Below are 19,669 nucleotides of genomic sequence, written 5' to 3'. Positions count from 1 at the left end.
AATCTATGCAAATAGGCACCTCAATGTAGTGTCATTAAAACCTAATTTTCAATAACCACTCCCACGTTATTCTTAACGAAAAGCGTTTCTTTTTCAGACGTATGGTTACTAAACTGAACAAAGCACACCTTTGGGCTTTGAAAGAAAAACTCTAGAAGTTATTTGTAGCAAGGCTGTAAAGAATAAAAAGATGGAGTTCCAAGTGTGTTTGTCACCGAACAAATATTCGGGCAGACAGAATCACTAGTCGCACAACTAACAAAGGGAAGGGGCAGCGAAAGAAGCAGCGCTGTCGTTACTTGGCTTTGGATGGATGATGTGCTGAAGTGAATTGCTAGAAGATGGAAGTGTCCTCTACTCTGCCAGTAAACTTCCAGGTCCCCCTGTCTCCAGCCATTAGCACAGCCCAAGGTGATGGAAAGCCCTACCCCGCCTAGTGTGACTGACTACAAGCCACAGTTTGAACGAGAGCCACTCCTAGCTGGACAGGACTACGGTCCCCAGATGCAGGTAGCAGCTTCGCCTATCTACGCACTGGAGTAGTCACCAGTCACCAGACCAGGGCAAAGGCTTGGAGCGGGAAAAGCTTTAGTCCTTCTCAGAATAGCTGAAACCTAGGCGGGACTGGAAAGGTTTCGTTTTAGAAAGAACCTCAAATTTCTAGTGCTCCTCTTCTTCTTGGTTCTTGACGCTTGAACCTCAAAGACTATGTTACCATACTGTCTTCTACACTATTTCTAAGGGTCTGTTTCTGAAGCGATGGCTCATTTCTCTGTGGTCAGAAAGTAGAAATCAAATGGGTTTGGCTGGAATAACAGAATAAATCAATCAACATCTTACTTAAGCCCAATGTGAACCCTCAGGAGGTAAATCATCTGAGATTGAGGGTGAGTTCAGCTGGGTGAAACAAAATCAAATTGTATTTTGCCAGACAATGCTGCAGATTTTGACTGGTAGACACACTTACAACTACACACAGTTGCTTGTGCCTGTGGGATTTCCCTATGGTGATTATTCAGATAATTTTGTTTTAAAATTCCTTTAGTTTCAGGTGAGGTTTGCAGTTTCTTACTCCCTCAGCAACCTGGTCCAAGTTAGCATTAAAGCAGCAATATAAACAGTAGACATCTATCGCTTCTGTATCTCAGAAGTTTTTATGTTTAACTTCAATTTCAGAACGCGCATAAGACTGTCTCAAGTCAAAAGCTGGAGCAAAAACGGAGACTGAGAAGAAGTGTAAACCAGACACTGCACTGAAATGGGATGAGACAAAGGTAAAGTGAGATCACAAGAAGTCATTATTATGCTTAATGGTCAGGTCACTATCACAATGTGTTCTAAAAAGAACTAATTAATCAAAATCCTTGTGACTAACAGTAAAAAACCAAATAATCAGGCTTGCAATAATAGTCTTAGCTGAACCTAAAAAAGAGGTTCTGTTAGTGTTTGAACTGGTTAAGCCTCACCTGAATGTCCTAATGCAACATTTCAGCTGTGTCTTAGGAGATGGACACACAGACAAACTGCTGCAGGACAAACCAGGGTGTGTATTTGCAGTATGTCAGCTGTACTGTATCTGTTTGCTCCTACGCCAGCGTAAATACATGTTTATCCCTTAATAAAAGGGAATAAACTACTGGGCACTTATCCTGGGAGAAAGGGTAGTTACTGCACAGTAGGTGATGCCTGTTAAGCTCACACCCTGGTTTATGGGTGGTGATTTGTTCGTAAGCCCGCGTTCTTATAAGAAAGATGTTTCGGAGAAAGCCCCGATAAAATAATATTGCAGGTCTCCGGTTTAACTGACAAGGGAAAAGAAATCATCCAAGGCAGAAATTCTGAAAACACAAATATGATCACATCAAGCAAGAATCTTTTGACAGTATTATAGATGAAATACAACAGAGCAGAGCCCAACATTTTAAATGTAATTTTTTCATTTATTTTAAGCTAAAACTGGAAAAGAGGTTCTACATTGGCTTACTTACATCGCTCTAGTGTCCAGCGCAGGTGGTCATGGCAAGCGGAAGTTTCACCCTGCTTGACCTGAGATGTCCTCAGTGTGGGCACCCGCAGCTGAGCGAGACCCCTTTGCAGGCAAAGCTTATGGCGTGTGTTCAAACTGTTAATGTCTGACATCAGGTGAGCCAAAACCCACCCTTACTGCACAGATATGCCTGACTTGAAGCTCACGGTAGTCAGAATACCGCTCAAATGTTACCCACGCATTTAGTGATTTGATGACCTAAGCCAAGAAGAAAAGCTTTTGAGATCTGCCCTCAAAAGATAGAGTCATATAAAAAGCAGAAGTAACCTAAGGAAATGCAGAAGAATAACGGATGTATGTCTTGGTCAAATTGTGCAACTTATTGACAGCGTTTTAACCAAAATTTTTGCTGCTTTAAACTTTGCTCAAATCTTGAAATGTTTTATCAAGAGAGTGCACGACTACGAATACCTGCTCCTGCCACTCCAGCTGATGGATCACTGCACCTCCACACCAATCTGTTGATAAATACGCATTTCTTTTTCATATCTGAGCAAAACCTGCTGATAACTCACAATTCAAACAAATCTGAATGAATATTACTAGAAGAAAAGTCAGTAATATTTCCTGAAGTTAAAAACATGCAGGGAAACAATCTCCTAAAACTATACTGTAAGCTTTTATTTTTAATTTGCATTTAAATGTCTCCTGGAAGCAACGAGTTAAACGCCTATTTAAATCTGATACATTTTAAGGGGCAATGCAAATGGTTTTTGCAAGTCTTTCTATTTCAACACTATGGCTCAAGCTCTGTAACCCTAACTAGGACAAAATTCTTTCTCTTCTTCATTGGCTCAACAGTAAGTACAGGTTTGGCCTTAGACCAGAGCATTGCAGATCAGTGCTCAGAGACTTCTGGCTTGTTATTAATTAAAAGATTTCACAAAATCCTAGATGCAAGCTAAAATGAAAAGAGCTTCTAAAAGTACCATTTGCAAGAAACTTTTACAGGCAGAATTTTGTAGGGGCTCAACCAGAACTCACTTCACTTGGCTGCTCATTCTCTCTCCTCCTGTCATCCAGGATACTGTTTATTTTTTTCCCCCCTCTGCTTCCTTCAGTGTCCCCCCAGGAGGGAGGGTCCCCAGCGAGTGTCCCCACCTGAACCCAGCCAGGCTATCTCCCAGGGGGTCCCTGAAACCCTTTAGGCCCAGCTTTCATGTCAAGCGTTGGTCACCACTTCGTCAGCCTCTCTATAACAAACTAAATTGCTAGGACGGTCACCCAACAGCACTGCTCTTAAAACTACAGCCACTGTTACCTCCTCTGTAACGACGACACTCTTATTTTCTAAAGACCTAATGGTGTTGGGAAGCGCATTTTGGGGCACTGAACGTGCAACAGCTTAAGAGGGGCTTATTTCCCCGTTCAAGCTGATTTTACACTACGGCATTAACACAGATTCCCCCTGCTCATTAATCACAGCTGAAAACACAGGACGCCAGTCTCTGCTGGAACTCAATTTTTTTAATTGCAGTTCTCTACAGTGATTGGAAAAAAAAAAAGAAGAAAGAAAGAAAGAAAAAGACGCTTGCAGTTTGGCACTCCAAGGGTCAAACACCCAATAATTTTGCATGGTTAAGTAATAAAGCCACAGGGGTAGGAGTGACAAGAGGAGAGGTGGAAGGATTACTACAGCAGAAGCACCAGCTGCTCTTGTGCCAGATTCTGGAAACATTACTTGCCCTAACTCCACTGAGAAAGACTGCTCGTGATAGCAATCACTCTGGCACTACCTTTCTGCACAATCAGCCTTCTAGTTCCCAGAGGATCTCCAAAAATCACCCTGCCCTTCAACCCACTTGCCTTTTGTAACACAAACATATTGTGACACATCCCTTCAAACCAAACAAAACCCCCACCAAAACATGACACATACCACTTTCCCCTTGGCAGAGGATGAAAGAACCAGCCACATGTGAAAGATATTTCGTTATGCCAGTGACTGCACTACTGGCAGGCACGCAGTCACGATGGCGATGGGAGCAGCGGAACAAACAACAAGGAATAAAAATGTAACTTCCCAGTACTTCTAGAAAGCATAATGACGGGCATCCCTGTACACCGCCGATGATTTTCTAATACTTTTATTAATACGCGCACCAGCAACACATTACATTTCATTAAGAAATATAAGGAGAAGGGACAGAGTAATCCTTCTCCTCTACATCTCTTCCTGTACTGCTCTCCTTAGGAATCCTAGAAGGATTCTGGGGTTTGGCACCACATTGTAGCACTGTTTTCATCTGCAGTGCAACACATGCTGCAGGAAGCTCACAAGTCACAGAATCACTGAGGTTGGAAAAGACCTGTAAGACCATGAAGTCCAACCACCAACCCAACCCCACCATGCCCACTAAACCATGTCCCACAATGCCTCGTCCACACGTTCCTTGAACACCTACGCACAAGGTAAAGAAACACATGGGTAAAGTAAATGCTGTTTGAAATGAAAAGGGCGAGGCGGTGCCAGCAAATAGTTACCCTCACGTCTCAGATGCGTGGCAGGAAACTTGTATTGGTCATATGCAACTTCCAAATTTGCATTCCCCACCTAATTAAAAAAATATCTGGAGCGCCAAAAGCATGTTGATGTTTTCTGTTTGCATTTGTTGTATGCGTTGACTTCCCCAAGTAAAATATTTTGCACAAAAATTAACTGATTTCAGAGTTCTATTGTAACGTGACAGAAAGACAATCCAAAAGGCAGTCCTCATACAATCATCTACATACTGTCTAGTATGAAGCTGTAGAGATATACTCTTCAAAGAGATTATTTTTGATTTTCCAGATTTCTAATGTCTAGCTGACGTACCAGGTACAGAGGGAATAAGCCTCAATTTGACATGTCAACCAAGAAACACAGCTGAAGATTTTTTGGGGCGAGTTGTTCATATGCACATTCACTCCCCTGTGCATAGAAGATCATTTACACTAAGGACTTTTTAAACCACAGCAGCATCCAGAGACAGCTTGCTGATGACCCTCTGCCACGCACCGCACCCACAGTGTGCGCAGGGATGCTGGGAGCCTTTAGTTTCTCTCCACCCCGCATTCCCAGGGTTAGGTGATTACGGGATTAGAAAGATAGAGGGAAAGTAGCTGGTTTGTGAACGGGCACAAGAAATATCTGTCTAGGAAACGGATATCTACTGGCAAGTAATCCTCCTTTCTCTTTGAGTGACTGTCAATACATACATATTCATACCCTGGGTGGCTCTAAGCACTCTCTCACTAAGCACACAGGCTACAGGCTTGATAGGAATATCCCCGGAATATCTCTGCGCAACGGCACATCGTGCCTCCTAGCATCTGATGGCAAAGTGCTCAGGAAAGGAGGCTCCAGCTGGCTGCTCTGCACATCTCGGGGAAACTAAGTAACAAATCCTATGGAAAGACTCTGAACTTTCATAAAGTCTAAATTCAAGATTTTGCCTTGTCCAGATGAAAGATAACGCAGACTAATATGTACTGAATTGAAAACCACGTCATCCCTACACGCACAACGGGTTCATCTCTTGATTTAAGCAGATCACAGGACAAGTGAAACCGGTGATGTGACTCTTTAAGCCTGTAGGAGAAAGTCTGCCTTAAACTCCTGAACCTCCGTCACGCTCCCAAGCTCTTGGGGTGGCCACCAAAAAGGTCACATCCACTTAAGGATGCAAAAGCAAATGGGCAGGCATAGTCTCCAAGAGCTTCCTACAAACAGGTGGCAGTGATGAAAGTTCCACTGAGGTCTCGGAGTAGAAGAAATGTCCCAAACCGTGAGGGAGTCCCCATCCCTGGAGGTATTTAAAAGACGTGTGGATGAGGCGCTTAGGGACATGGTTTAGTGGTGGACTTAGCAGGGTTAGGTTTACAGTGGGACTCGATCTTAAAGGTCTTTTCCAACCTAAATGATTCTATGATCTGTGATCTGGAATATACTTGCGGCCAAATGGGAAACAAAGAGGGCAGCCTTCTGCCATAGAGCGACAGGGTAAGAACAGCCACAATATTGTGGAGCTTCAAAATGTAGTCTAACAGAAAGGGAAATCCCCCCAAAACGCTAAGGTCTAGGTGCACCCCACGTAGAGATACTGACCCAATCAGCCAAAGACATACATAGCAGATTCCTCCTGTTGCTGAAGACCAGAACTGTCTTAACTAATTCGTCTCAGCACCTCTTTTTCCTCCTCAACTTTCTGTGAAGGAAGAGGACTGGAGGAAAGATACATGTCAAGGAGGCCAAGCAAGGGAAGATGAACACAACCGGTGCCCATTATAGGGAGAAGACACCTCTGGAGTGGAGGAGCCTGCACTTCTCAGAGGTGTCTCAGGTGACTAGAAGAATTCCTGGGGAGCCACTAATCATAAAGTCAAACCTTTAAAAATGCCACGCCAGATGTCCCACTCTTTGTCTGACAGTCTGAAATGCCCCAGATCTTCCACTTGGTTCAGTGCTCCAGAAAGACATACTCCTGTCACATGAACCTGACAGAAGCTCCATCCCTCCCGAATAAAAAACACCTTATGACACAGTAGGGAGAATCTAGTGACACCCTGTTTATCAAAATCACTGTCATGTTGTTGTACGTTGACTGCTGGATGATGGCGACAATGTGTGGGAGGAATATTTGGTACACACACACCCAACAACTCAGCATTTCTGCCCACAGCAGCAGTATAGATGGGACTTCTTTGGGGACCCAACAGTCTGAGCCCTGAGACTGTCCAAGTACACAGAACGGACTCAGAGGAACGGAGAAGTGTCCATGACTGTGCAGTCACAGTATAAGGCCAGATGCCACCAAAGGGACCAGAATCTACTGAAAAAACATGCCCCACGCATACTGCGAGTCTTTTGGGAACATGAGTAGGCTGGAGCCTTGGATGCAGGCTGCTCGTAAGGAACTTGACGTGAGGTGTCAAGCTAGTCCGGCACTAAGAAACACCACCAGTTTATAACTCCCTGTCCCTGAGGTGAAAAGGAATCGATTCTTAGTCCCTATATTTTGTGGTCAGATGATCTGCTGCTTTCTGCCAGTGCAGGTTCTCTCTGGAAAGGAAGGAAAAGCTGGGTTTGGAAAACTGCAGTTTCCATAGGATGGGACTTGCACAGCTCTCTCCAGGGAGAAGGGAGCTCTTCTTTCTAGAGCAGAGAAGGAATAAAGGAATATAGGCCGAGTCTCTTATGTATGGACAACTAGATGGATGAGAATAGGTGTTTTCTATCCCTGGTTATTCTGCCTCCGTCCGTGATCCTAAGGGAATTCACAGCCAAGGAACAGACAGGAAATGAAGCCAAAGATCCAGACACGAGAACCTCACCTATATATATTGGTATCTACAAAGCAGAAGCAATGCATTTCTGCAGCTCTAGAAACACCTGACAACTTTACAGGAGGGAGAAGGGGCCCGGCATTAGTGCCTTTATTGCTTCAATGGCCAAATACAGAAGATAATGCAATGTCCCTGTTTGAGAAATACAAGCTGTGAGACTACACCACAGCCAAAGCATGACAAGACTTAGATCACCACCCACACTGGCATCTGTGGACTCAGAAGGCAGAAAAGCCACATTGCGAGTCAACGTTCAGCTTGACCAGAGAAAGAGAGTAACCACAGGTGGAAAGTGCAGCTCAGAAATGCATCCTTGTTAGACCCGGCATCAGAAATCCCGTGGCTGTACCCCGGTGTTCAAAAAACGTGTGGACGTGGCACTGCGGGACATGGTTTAGTGGGCATGGTGGGGTTGGGTTGATGGTTGGACTTGATGATCTTACAGGTCTTTTCCAACCTTAATGGTTCTGTGCTCAGTGTGGTTCTTTTCCAACGCCATTACAGAGTGGCTCCTGGGGTTTGGTTGAAGGTGGCAAATGCTCCTTGGTATTTTCTGTGGGAAGGAAAGTCTTGGAGCTTTGGACAGGAAAGGCTGAGTACAGCTTCAAACTTGGGAATTAACTATGGATTGGCATTTCGAGCAGCTGCAAACTAAGAAAGCCATACACCCTTTTTTTTTGATGGCAGCAGATGAAAGCCTGCATATCTGGGACATGGAGTTGAGGACAGCAGAGATGCCTGCTGTCTTGGTGCTCCTTTCCAGCCTTATGGCCAAAGTCTTATTAGATTAAAAACTTATAGGGGTTGTATTTCTCACTCAAACAGAACAAGAATGGGCATGTCGGTCTGGAACGGGGATTAACACCTACCACGTGGTGCAAGGTGTGATGCCAGAAGGCTTAACTGAGGAAGCCATAAAAGCAAAAAAAGAATGAAAGAGATACAATTAAATTATAATAATGAAGATTAGTGCTAACCAAGAATAGCTGTGATGCAGTGAAGGAAGTTCTGATACAAACCAGCATCCACGTGGAACAGAGGCACTCGACAGTATGCGTTGCTCATTTATACCACGAGGTGAGTACTGGTAACACACTTGACAGCTCTAAAAGTCTCTGGTTCAACTCTTAGCTGACAGCCCCCAGTGGCAAATACACATAAGGGTGTGACTCAAAGGATAAATCCATTTTCCAGCAGCAACTGGATCACAGCTATTGCTCCCTCAGTACTGCATGCAATAATTGTATTTAACCAAAATAACATTTTTCATTTGTAGCCCTACAAAAAAAACCAATCATGTTTCATTAAGCATTTGCAATTAACATTAATTATGCAATTCAGATCTATTACCTTCTACATCAGGGTCTCCAAATGGATTTAACTCTGCAGTGTCAGGGTCACCAAAAGGGTTCGTACTAGAGTTGGCCAGGTCTTGCTCCTCTTCGTCCAGAAAATTAAGCTTATTGATAAGCTCTAGAAACAAGTTGGAATATTGTTTTAATATAGATACAAACTGTTCATCTAATATATTTCAAGCACAAAAAAAGCCCTGTATCAACAGTCCCTCGAAACACTGCACCAGGGTATGGCATGAACTGCACAACTAAGCTAATGCACTTCAGTAGTACACCAACAAAGGAGGAAAAAAAAAATGAAATGAATGAAACTTCTCTTCGCTGATCAGAACGTTACGTAACAGAAACGACTACTAAGAAAGCCTTCGATTATCTTCATTAACTGAATGTTGCAGAACATCTAACAAGCTAAACACAGCAATTTCTTTTTGGTTGTTCACATACATGTTAACTATCGGCAGGAAATTTTAAGTTTTGGATGTAACATGCACGTAAAATCAGAGAGGGGACATCTTGTCAAGTCAGAGAGGTCAAGTATTATTGACTGCACAACTACTGTTTTAGGCTTGGGGTCTGGGGGGGGGGTTGTAATTTTTTTTCTTTCTTGTTCATTATCAGATGACAACGGAGCTGTAGAGGACATTGGCTCTTTCTCTATCATGTTGTTACCTGTTGGATGCACTACAAATTACTGAGAGTCATGCTGGGTGGAAGCACAGAGATAAAACTGACAGCTGAATACAAGCAGGAGTCAAAAGGTAACAGGTCGCAGTAAATACAGACAATCAGAAACAGAAAGAAAGGAGGAAAGCTCATAGACCTTCAGAGGAACTGGCTGATTTAGCTGAAGGCATATTTGCTCGCTTTATGCGGTCATCTTGATCTTCATCTAAGCTGCTCAGAGCATTCAACTGGTTTACAATTTCTGTAAATAGAAGCCAGTCAAGACAAACGTAAGGCAAGGGCATTTAATGAAACAGAAGCGGAACGAACACTGTTACTAGAAAGAGAGAGAGGGAGGGAAAGAGAGGGCAAAAGAGAAGACAGAGTTAATTAAAAGAATACATTTAGAACGAGTCCTGACAATGATATACCTACAGTAAGGCACCCGTGTAGGTGCTTCAGTGATAATTTAACAAGAAACCCAGTTAACAGACATAAACAAAACCTTGCCAGATTCCTAGTGTCAGTAACAGCGATTAGTTTTATGAGGATGAGTATGCACATCAGTTCAAAACCTGGATGTACTCAACATAATTTAAAGACTTTTCCTGCTCGTGAAGAAAACCTGAACTTTAAACCATTGTCAATCAACACAAAACAGCCGCAGAACAATTTACTTCCCTCCCAAACCCGTAAGACTACAGGAAACCAATGCATACACATGCATTTTACATAGTTTATTTATTTATACACACACACTCTGATTATTTAACATTTACAATCAGTCACCATTAAATTCTGACCTACAACAAGTTGAATTTATCTAATAGTTCTACAAGATATGATCAGTATTGTGCTATGAGAATGCACGCTGAACGCATATATTGGTTGAATTTGCCGCCGTAATGCTACGCAAGTAACACTTTCCAGTTTGGTAAAATCCTGTTTCACCTTCTATCCATAGTGGAGAACTCTGAATTGCCATGAACTAATAATTTTAAAAATGTATTAATGTTTAATTCTAGCCAAGATGTCGATGCCTCCATAATTCTGGAAGGAAAGAAAGAAACAAAACCCACCTAAGTCTTAGTGGCTTCTGCCCCAAGGGGAAGAATTCCTCTCTGATCCCCCGCTGAAGCAGTCCTAGCCACAGCATCTGACAAGTGCAGTTTCAGTAGTAATGGGGATTGAGCCTGGGGCATCTCTGAAAGACCTCAAGCAAAGGTTTCTGTGGAGAGGGGACAGCCTTCCTGCCCTTCCAGCTGACAAACCGGCAGGAGAAACCTGCGCAGGAGAGATGATCCCGCTTGTTGAAGATCATTGCCCCGCTGACAGGTTTTTTCATCTCCTGTCTTTTCCCAGTGAAATAAACGGATGATGTCTTCTGGTGTCACCAGGAAGTTAAAGCTACGTAGATGCCTTTACTGCACACGTCTCATGCCAATCATTCTTGGATTTCTTTTATACTTCAATTTCTTGTCTACACAAGAAGTTACTTCTTCGTAACTCTTTTAGTACAACGATGTTTTGAACATGACTTTTTCTCATACAGCTTTTGTCTGGGAAAGCGAACGTTTGCCACTGACTCTCATACAGTAATCTTCGTCCTGTGAACTAGTTACAAGGAGCAAGATCTTCAGTCTGGAGAAGAGGAGGCTGAGGGGAGACCTCATCGCTCTCTACAATTACCTGAAAGGGGGTTGTGGTGAGGTGGGTGTTGGTCTCTTCTCCCAAGTGACAAGTGATAGGACAAGAGGAAACGGCCTCAAGTTGCACCAGGGGAGGTTCAGGCTGGATATTAGGAAAAATGTCTTTCCTGAGAGAGTGGTGAAGCACTGGAAGAGGCTGCCCAGGGAGGTGGTGGAGTCACCATCCCTGGAGGTGTTCAAGGAACGTGTGGACGTGGCACTGCGGGACATGGTTTAGTGGGCATGGTGGGGTTGGGTTGATGGTTGGACTTGATGATCTTACAGGTCTTTTCCAACCTCTGTGATTCTGTGAAGATATCGGACTGAAGTGACAACTGAGTAGTATGGTGACTGTCCCAACTCATGTTGGTGCCCAGAGCCACCCAGAACTTCCCAGCAGGGGCGTCTCATGCTGTTTGACAGGACAACACCTTCACCCGCAGACACACTGACACAACTCTTAATTTCATGCCTTCACAGACAGCATAAAGAACCTGAAGCCAAAAAGCAGAGTCCACAGCCTGAAAATGTGTCAGTCATATGGTTAAAAACTTCTTTTCCAAATTGAAACTCCTTTGCAAAGATACGCCAATCTGCAAATTACCAAGTGAAATATCTGTTCTGCCGATATCTATTGGACAAAATCCATGTTGACAATGTCAAAGCTACAGTGCAATTGCTCCTAACCGCACCTCCTCGCTGTTCTTGACCTTAAAGCAAAAATCTGCTTCAACGGGATTACATTTATATCTATTTACACAGAGTTAATTTCACCATCCTCACTTCCTTATTTTTAGCTCCAACAAACAAGACTATTGTCCTGAAAAATAACCAAAACTGCCCCAAAACTCTTAACTTTCTCAGTATAAAATCATATATACACCGTAGAGATCTGAAGAATACAATATTACCTTCTGGGAATTTTTAAGACTCAAGATACACAATGGAAAATACCTTGCTGTACTCAAATAAAACAGAGCTGACCTTATAAAATGCTAGTACAAACGAATTACTAGTTTAAAACAGGCTGAGATGCTGACATGATTTACAATTTATTATGCCAGCATGTGAAAAAAAAAAAACCCAAAACAATTACAATTCACTTTTTATTGTCAGAAAATAACAAATTAAGTTCAGAGCTTTAAAAAGAGGGAATTCTTTGATGTGGTCTGAATCACCTGGTCCCATCTGCCAACCTAAACACCTGTATGCACTACAGTGTTTCTCATTACAATATTAAATGGTTTATGTCATATTTTGGAGTGTGGAAATGGTAGGTTGGAGATTTATGTCCTATATTATCTTTTATAAATCTCATTATCTACAAACGTATATTAGCTTGTTCTACAAGTATGTCATATAAATCACTGGGGTTTTTTTTTCATTCTTCTCTCTTGCTCTTTTTTTTTTTTATTCAGCAGCTTGGTGCTACTGACAAAGATTAAAGGTATCAGAAGTTTACATGGGAGATATGGTTTTGCAGATGACCAGAAAGGGTTACACATCTCGCTCTCCCGAAGCCTGCTCTTGAAATACGCTGGGATTCAGCCTCCTGCAACAGGTAGCACATGGGCACGTTGCTGAGTCCATGCGTCGCCCCAGGACAGTCACCCTGCTCCTGTGCAGATGGAGCAGGAGGCAACCATCAACTTCAGCATGAGGCTCTAAGTAGCAATTAAAACATGAAGAGAAGCAACGTATTTATTACTACCCTAAGTTTGTGAGTTATGAGCCACATTTCTTCAAGTACACTAGGGTGCCTTGTCTTCAACTGAAGATTAAGGACAGGATAATTCTGGGAGGTTCCAATTCATCTCTATTAATAACGTAGAAGCAAAATACTTGAAACTTATTTCATGGCTACAATCATCATTTTCAAGTTCACATAAAACGGAACGGTTAGGTGGAGATACAGCTTTTACACATGAAAAATTTAAACAAGAAATATTGGGAAGGAAGGGGAAAAGTCTGAGATGGAGGGAGATTTTTTTTTAAATGGTTCAGTCTGATCTCAAGGTCAGCTGTATGGCAACAGCTCGCACGTTGACCACACCAAATTCCACAGTGCTTTTGAGGTAGGTCAGCATTGCACCACTTATTTCATAGCTGAAGAAACAGAGGCACAGATACTTACCCAAAGTTAGGCAACACATCAAGGAAGAGAAGCAGCATTTCCTAACTCACCTGCACCATCTAGAGCCTCATTCAGCAGGTCTCTCTTAGTGTTCTCCTAGTGGTGGATGTATTTATTCAGCTATAAAACTGTAACTTTGGGCCCAATAAAAAAATTAATTAACTTTTGTATGCTGCAAAAAGGAACACTGTCTGCGATAAAGGTTTGCAGCAGCTCCTGTAGCTGTGGCTTGAGAATGACAACGTTTCAGTCATCAAGTCAACCAACGTTTCTGTGAGAAGACCTTGAGTCAAAAGGAAGATAATAATCCCTTCTGCTTTACTATTCGCACTTTGCTTTTTCAAAGCTCGCTTACAAACATTAACCATGCAATACTCCCATCGTTCCCGTGAAGTAGTTATAGCCAGTATCCCCATTTTACAGTTGGGAAAACAGGCGCACCGAGGTGAAGCGATTTGCCGCAGGGGACTCTGAGTCAGTGAAGGCATTCCAGCTCGCTCGGCTGCCAACACCCTAACACGGCAACAGATGAGAAAATGTTGGGAGCAGCAAGCTTTCAAAAGGGTTAGGTAACTTCCTCAATTAACTTCATGGGATTCTGTGAACACCTTTATTTTTGCAAGAAATTTTAGACAGAGTACTTCATGGCATCAGTTTTGTTCCATTTCCTTCTTTCTATATTTCTTCCTATTTTTCTACAACGATTCCTACCTCTTCCTCCCTTGGTTCCTCAGCTCTTCTCCTTGTGTTTTATTAGTTTTTCCCATTCATTATATTTATTACAGGAGTCACTTCAACTGCCAATGAAATCAGTCTTGAACACATGTTGAAATAGTTCCTTTACATTTTATTTATTAATGTTTACTTACTGCCCTATGTTTTATGTTCTCCCATTTGCTTGGGAAACTACGTGTACTCATTCTCCTTCAACATGCCGCTCATCCCTCTCCCTGTCTAACGTGGGAAAAGTTAGCCAGGCTAAGGAAGCGACTCGGCTGTTGTAGCCAACACAAGTAGAAAAAGTCCAAGGCTGACCTTTCCCCCCTCAGGTTCCCTTAATGATGCATCTACAAAAAACCCAACCCAACCCTCCTATCTTGTATCATTAGAAAACAGTATCCAGAACAGGCTGAACAATGAGCAGATACAGCGTCGTTCAGAAGCATTTATTGCTTCTGCCTTTCAAGCAGGTATTGGAATGCTTGCTTAGAACAGGTAATTATGGCCTTTACAAGGACAGATGGCAAAGCTGAAAAGCCTCTAAAAGAACTCGAGCTAGGACCTTGTGTTGCACGTCAGACAGCTCACCCTTCCCCACCTACTCCAGGGAGGTTCACTACGTAGCCAAAGGATAGCGGACAGACTAGACTAAACCACATCAGCTTTTCGCTTGTTCAGGAATCATTGGTTGGCTTGTTTAGATGCTGAATGCTGCAAAAACAATAAAGTTGAGGAGCAAGATGTGCTGTTTTTCAACTACTGTCCTGCACCTGGGTTTTCCGTAGCAGTCCTCAGCGCAGTAGCTAGGCTTATCTTAATCAAACACGTCTACACAATAGTTTATATAGACTTTACGTAGCCTCTCCTTTATGTGCCCTTGTCTTCTCTGTGATTATCGGGTGGCCTGGTGAATATGTTGGGTTTTGTTTGGTGTTCTGACACGCACACGCATCTGACAAGACCTTGCAGACTGATTTCAGTGTGACCAGACTGGTATTTCTCCACTCCCTGATCAAGAATACATGATCTCTGTCTCTCCAATATTTCACTCTGGACTTTCCAATCTGGTCTGTGCCAGACACATACAGCGTAAGTAGGGATTTGGTCAGGGTACAAAGTGTTTAATTGAATATGTACAGCACGGAGAAAAAGTATTTGCATCCTTTCACAAGACTAAATATAACTAAGCAATAACTGCTTCAGGCTGAACCTTTCGATTGCAACGAAAGCTCGAAAAGAAGAGATGTAACTAATGTTTCATAACACCGAACCAACGTTCCTCAGGATTTTCAAGAACAGATTTGAGAATTCACTTCTCTGCTTGGGATGCTCTTCCCCACCTTACAGAAGGATCCCATTATTTCAACAGACGTTTTTAGAGAGCGCTGACAGGCTTGAAGGCTGGCACCAGCAGTGCATTTGTCTTTTCCTGATTCTTTTGCACTAAGAGTTCCTACAGAACTCATCTGGAGCAGCACTACATAATGATCTCCACCAGCAATTTAACATCATCCCATCCTGAGCTGACTTGCATCGATTAGTTCAGCTATCCTGGACACACTAAGCATTTTCATCAGTAAGCAATTCAAATGTAGTTATACTATCTCACTTCAAACAACCTTACTATCAAATTCCGTTAAAGTCCTTTAACAGACTCCTGATTTCATTTCCACGAGAGACCCCCAACCAAAAGGCAGAAGTATGCTGCCTGGAATTACCATGTTATTGAGCAGAACCTCAGCACCTACCCACGGCACAACTCATTTCGCAGTTATTCTCACAAAATGCCTTCATTATTTCACTTCAGCTCATCCTCTTGCCTCCTCACTCACTGACCCCTTCCCTCCATCTTTTTACTTCTCTGTTCACACTGGTTCTTTGCTTCCCTAAAACACTACCTACTTAGCATCACCTAAAAACAGGGGACATACAGACAAATCGATGCTCTTAAATTCACAAATATTAAACTTTGTTGAGTTATGGATGGGTCCCTCTTCAATCAAACTGTCCTAAATTTTGTTTTGGTTTGGATTCTTTAAAATTAAATACAAATATAGCATAAGGATAAAATCCATGGAACACAGCTGGCATTAGCAAAGGGAACTATATTTTACCATCTGTGTGGCAAAACCAACCTGTAATTTTTGCAGCCTTTTCCTCTTGATTCACTCTGTTTTCTTCATCTTCTTCATTGTCTTCCTCAAAATCATCTAGATTTCCAATATCCGCTTGTTTCATACTCATCAAACTAGCCAGGCTTTGCATGTCTTCATCCCTAAATAACAAATTTCAAACCAGGCATTAAAACGCAGTCTGCTAATACCACATCTGATACTGCTGCATCATTAAAAATCCTTTAAATATTTTTACGCTTTCTTTTCTTCAGGGAGGTCTCTGATCTCAGATCTGATCTTGAATATAGTGAAAGAACAGAATGAATACACTCATGCATATTAATTTCTGAAGGGAATGTTTTCTATTAACAAATTTCTAAAGGATAAAAACAGTCCTGCCGTGCATTAAGAGTCAATTTAACGACTGCTTCTCAAAATCTTAAAGCAGCCCAGAAATGCTAGCAAACACTTACCTGGTCTCCTTTGGTTGAAGTGAAAATGCTTGGCCAGACCTACTGTCCATATGCTGTGTGTGACACCTATCACTACATTCATTCAGAACTCCTGACACTGTTACAAAAATTAAAATCCCTTTTCTAAATATCTGAATTCATTCACAGGATAAACCACCATTACATATCAATGGCCAATTTAAATTCTTATTTGCCTGTATCTCATATATATATGTATTTCACATAACTGTACCTTTCATCTCAAATATATGTTTGATGAAAAGACAACAGCAGGCAAAGATTCAGAGAAATGCACGTTCTACATTTGTTTCATAAAACCCCCAAGATTTTTGAAGTACATGGTGTCATTCTTGAAGCAACAGTAGTCTTACCCCTTCTCTTTTAAAACCATTTCCATAGGTTTATGGAGAGGATTAATCAAGGTTTTTTTAGCTCCTTACAATAAGACAGACTGGGGATTGCCTGGCTAGGCAGCGCCTCTGCTGAAAACAGTCTGGGGATCTTGGCGAGTAAGCTCAAGGAGAGCCGGCACCATGCCCCGGCAGCCAAAGGAGGCAAACAGCATCCTGAGACGCTTTAGAACAGAACCACAGGCAGTAGACTGAGGGAAGTCATGACCCCCATTTACTTGGAGCTGGTTGGACTGCATCTAGGGCACCTCATCCACTGTTGGGTCCCCCAGCACGGGAAAAGGTGTTGTTCTGGAGCACAAGTCTGCTGAGGAGCGGCTGAGGGAGCTGGGGTGTTCAGTCTGGAGAAGAGGAGGCTGAGGGGAGACCTCATCGCTCTCTACAACTACCTGAAAGGGGGTTGTGGTGAGGTGGGTGTTGGCCTCTTCTCCCAAGTGACAAGTGACAGGACAAGAGGAAATGGCCTCAAGTTGCGCCACGGGAGGTTCAGGCTGGATATTAGGAAAAATGTCTTTCCTGAGAGAGTGGTGAAGCATTGGAAGAGGCTGCCCAGGGAGGTGGTGGAGTCACCATCCCTGAAGGCGTTCAAGGAATGTGTGGATGAGGCATTGTGGGACATGGTTTAATGGGCATGGTGGTGTTTCCTGGTTGATGGTTGGACTCGATGATCTTACAGGTCTTTTCCAACCTTACGGATTCTGTGATTCTGTGATAAACGGGAGCAAGGTCAGCAGAGGGCCATTGAGATGGCTGGGGGCTGGAGCACTGGCCCTACGAAGAGAGACTGAGGGAAACAGATCTGTTGAGCCTGGAGAAGAGACGGATTCGGGAGGACCTAGCAGCAGCCTGCCACCACCTATGAGGACGTTGCCGCGAAGACAGTGGTGCAAGGCAGGAGGATGACGGACAGCGAACATAGATTGAAAGCAGAGAGGTTCTGATCTAATGTGAGAAAAAAGTTGGGGCAGGCATCAAGAAGTGGTGGGATGAGTTGCCCAGAGAGGTTGTGCACTCTCCATTCTTGGGGGTTTTCAAGCCCTGGTGGGATAAAGCCCAGAGCAAACTGGTCTCATCCCATAGCTGACTGCTTGAAGCAGGAGGTTGGACTAGCTACCTCTACAGGTCCCTTCCAACCTGAATTATTCCATCTTCTTTGAAGCTGATCACGATAAAACCAGATGCATAGATTTTGTGCCCAACAATGCCAAGAAAACTATACAAATTATTTTAAAGGTACCACTTACAGGAATAAAAATGACATACTAATCGTGCCTCAAATCTGCAGAGAAACACAGAGGCGCTTAAACCAAAGAATTAAACTCAGTGATGTAACATGCTGTTAAAATCAGAAGTTGTCTGGGGCAATCATTTGCTACTCTGTGCGTTCAAAGTAATCAGCACTACAGAACCTGCAGTTGCATAGGACAACTAAGTACTTCTATAATATAAAAAGTACTACTACTAATAATAATAAAAAGTACAAAATAAGTAACTATCAAGAAGTCAAAAAGACCTTTCTGTTCAGGCAAAATTCTCAAGGTTTCATCTTCCTGTTTTGATAACTAATAGGTGAAATCACCTCTTTAAGCACAGGGGAGAAGACATAGCGCCCTTAAGCAGCATTGATGGGCAGGCTCTCTTATGCACTCAAGAGAAAAAGCTGGGAGCAGTTAGTGCTCGGATCTTGTACGTCACTTGTTGATGCAAAGTTTAAAAATTAAAAGGTCTCCAAAGTACTATTTGTTTTCACTGTCCTTTCTGTATTCATACTCCCTAATATTTTTTTCTGAGTTTCAGAAATAAGATGTTTTTTTGGTGCTGCACAGGAACAGGCTGCAGTGTTTTCTTTATGAAGTGCATAAAATAAAAATAAAAGTGAATCTCACGTTACAAAACTACTACAGTTTGTAAGAGATGTAAATAAACCTTGGCCTAGCTACCTTTTCTGGCATGTTCATGTATGTGACACCTAAATTCTCTCTTTTATTTTGACTAGTAGGACAGTCTCTATTTACACATACTGGAAACCAGTGCTTTCACAAACAGCAGCTTATTTTTTTTCAGGTAACCTGTTAAAAGGTTACCAGTGGAAGGTTAGGGCCAGCAATATTCAGGGCAATATTAAAGCCTTGTTGTTAACTTACAGTCTATCTGACTTAAGAGTCTTCAGTCTGAAACCTATTGATTTCAATGGGAAGAAGGTATATGTGATCCTAAATGCATCGGCTTTTACAAATTATGGCCTCAAAAAGCACGAAAACCCTAGTATAGCTAGTTACTGTATAGTTATGGACGCTGGTTGTTCCAAAAAAATTAAGAAATTATCAGATACTGACTTTTTCATTCCCATTTTCAGCTGCAATACCATGTTAAACCACAGCTTAATACTTCAACATATCATTCTTATACGGTCGGTCAAAATGTGGTTCACAACAGGTTAATCAGAGAAGGGAAACAGTAATAGTAATTAACAGTGATTAATGCATCTGTGGCCTTCAAAGCATGCGGACAAAAAGCCTTTTTGTGTCAAAATGTATGCCTTAACACGGCAGCCTGGAAAGCTGTTCATGCGACAGTTTTGGGGCGCTCGTATTGCAGCGGGCGATGTCTACAGGTGCACTCAGAATACTGAAAGCCAAAAGTAAACTGTTAGCCTTTTGTGGGGGGAAAGAAATTTAAAAAGAGGTAAAAGAACCACTAGAGCAGCACTTTCCCCATCTACCCCTTTTCGTTCTGCCAT

General features: G+C 42.5%; 1 protein-coding gene across 8 annotated transcripts in view; it reads right to left on the bottom strand.

The window, feature by feature from the left end:
- EHBP1 (EH domain binding protein 1) overlaps window positions 1-19,669 on the bottom strand; it is a 234,136-nt gene that overhangs the window by 122,927 nt on the left and 91,540 nt on the right. For 4 of the 8 annotated variants that reach the window (XM_059828420.1, XM_059828424.1, XM_059828421.1 and 1 more), the window contains exons 6-8: window positions 16,068-16,207; window positions 9,548-9,652; window positions 8,723-8,845 (exon numbers count right to left, since the gene is read on the bottom strand). In XM_059828420.1, coding sequence (XP_059684403.1) covers window positions 8,723-8,845; window positions 9,548-9,652; window positions 16,068-16,207 — 368 coding nt within the window. The remainder of the gene's footprint in view (window positions 1-8,722; window positions 8,846-9,547; window positions 9,653-16,067; window positions 16,208-19,669) is intronic. The other 4 variants (XM_059828423.1, XM_059828425.1, XM_059828426.1 and 1 more) reach the window with 1 other exon arrangement.

Source organism: Gavia stellata, chromosome 23, assembly GCF_030936135.1.
Source record: "Gavia stellata isolate bGavSte3 chromosome 23, bGavSte3.hap2, whole genome shotgun sequence".
Classification (NCBI taxonomy): domain Eukaryota; kingdom Metazoa; phylum Chordata; class Aves; order Gaviiformes; family Gaviidae; genus Gavia; species Gavia stellata.
This window is presented reverse-complemented; position numbering and strand designations above follow the sequence as displayed.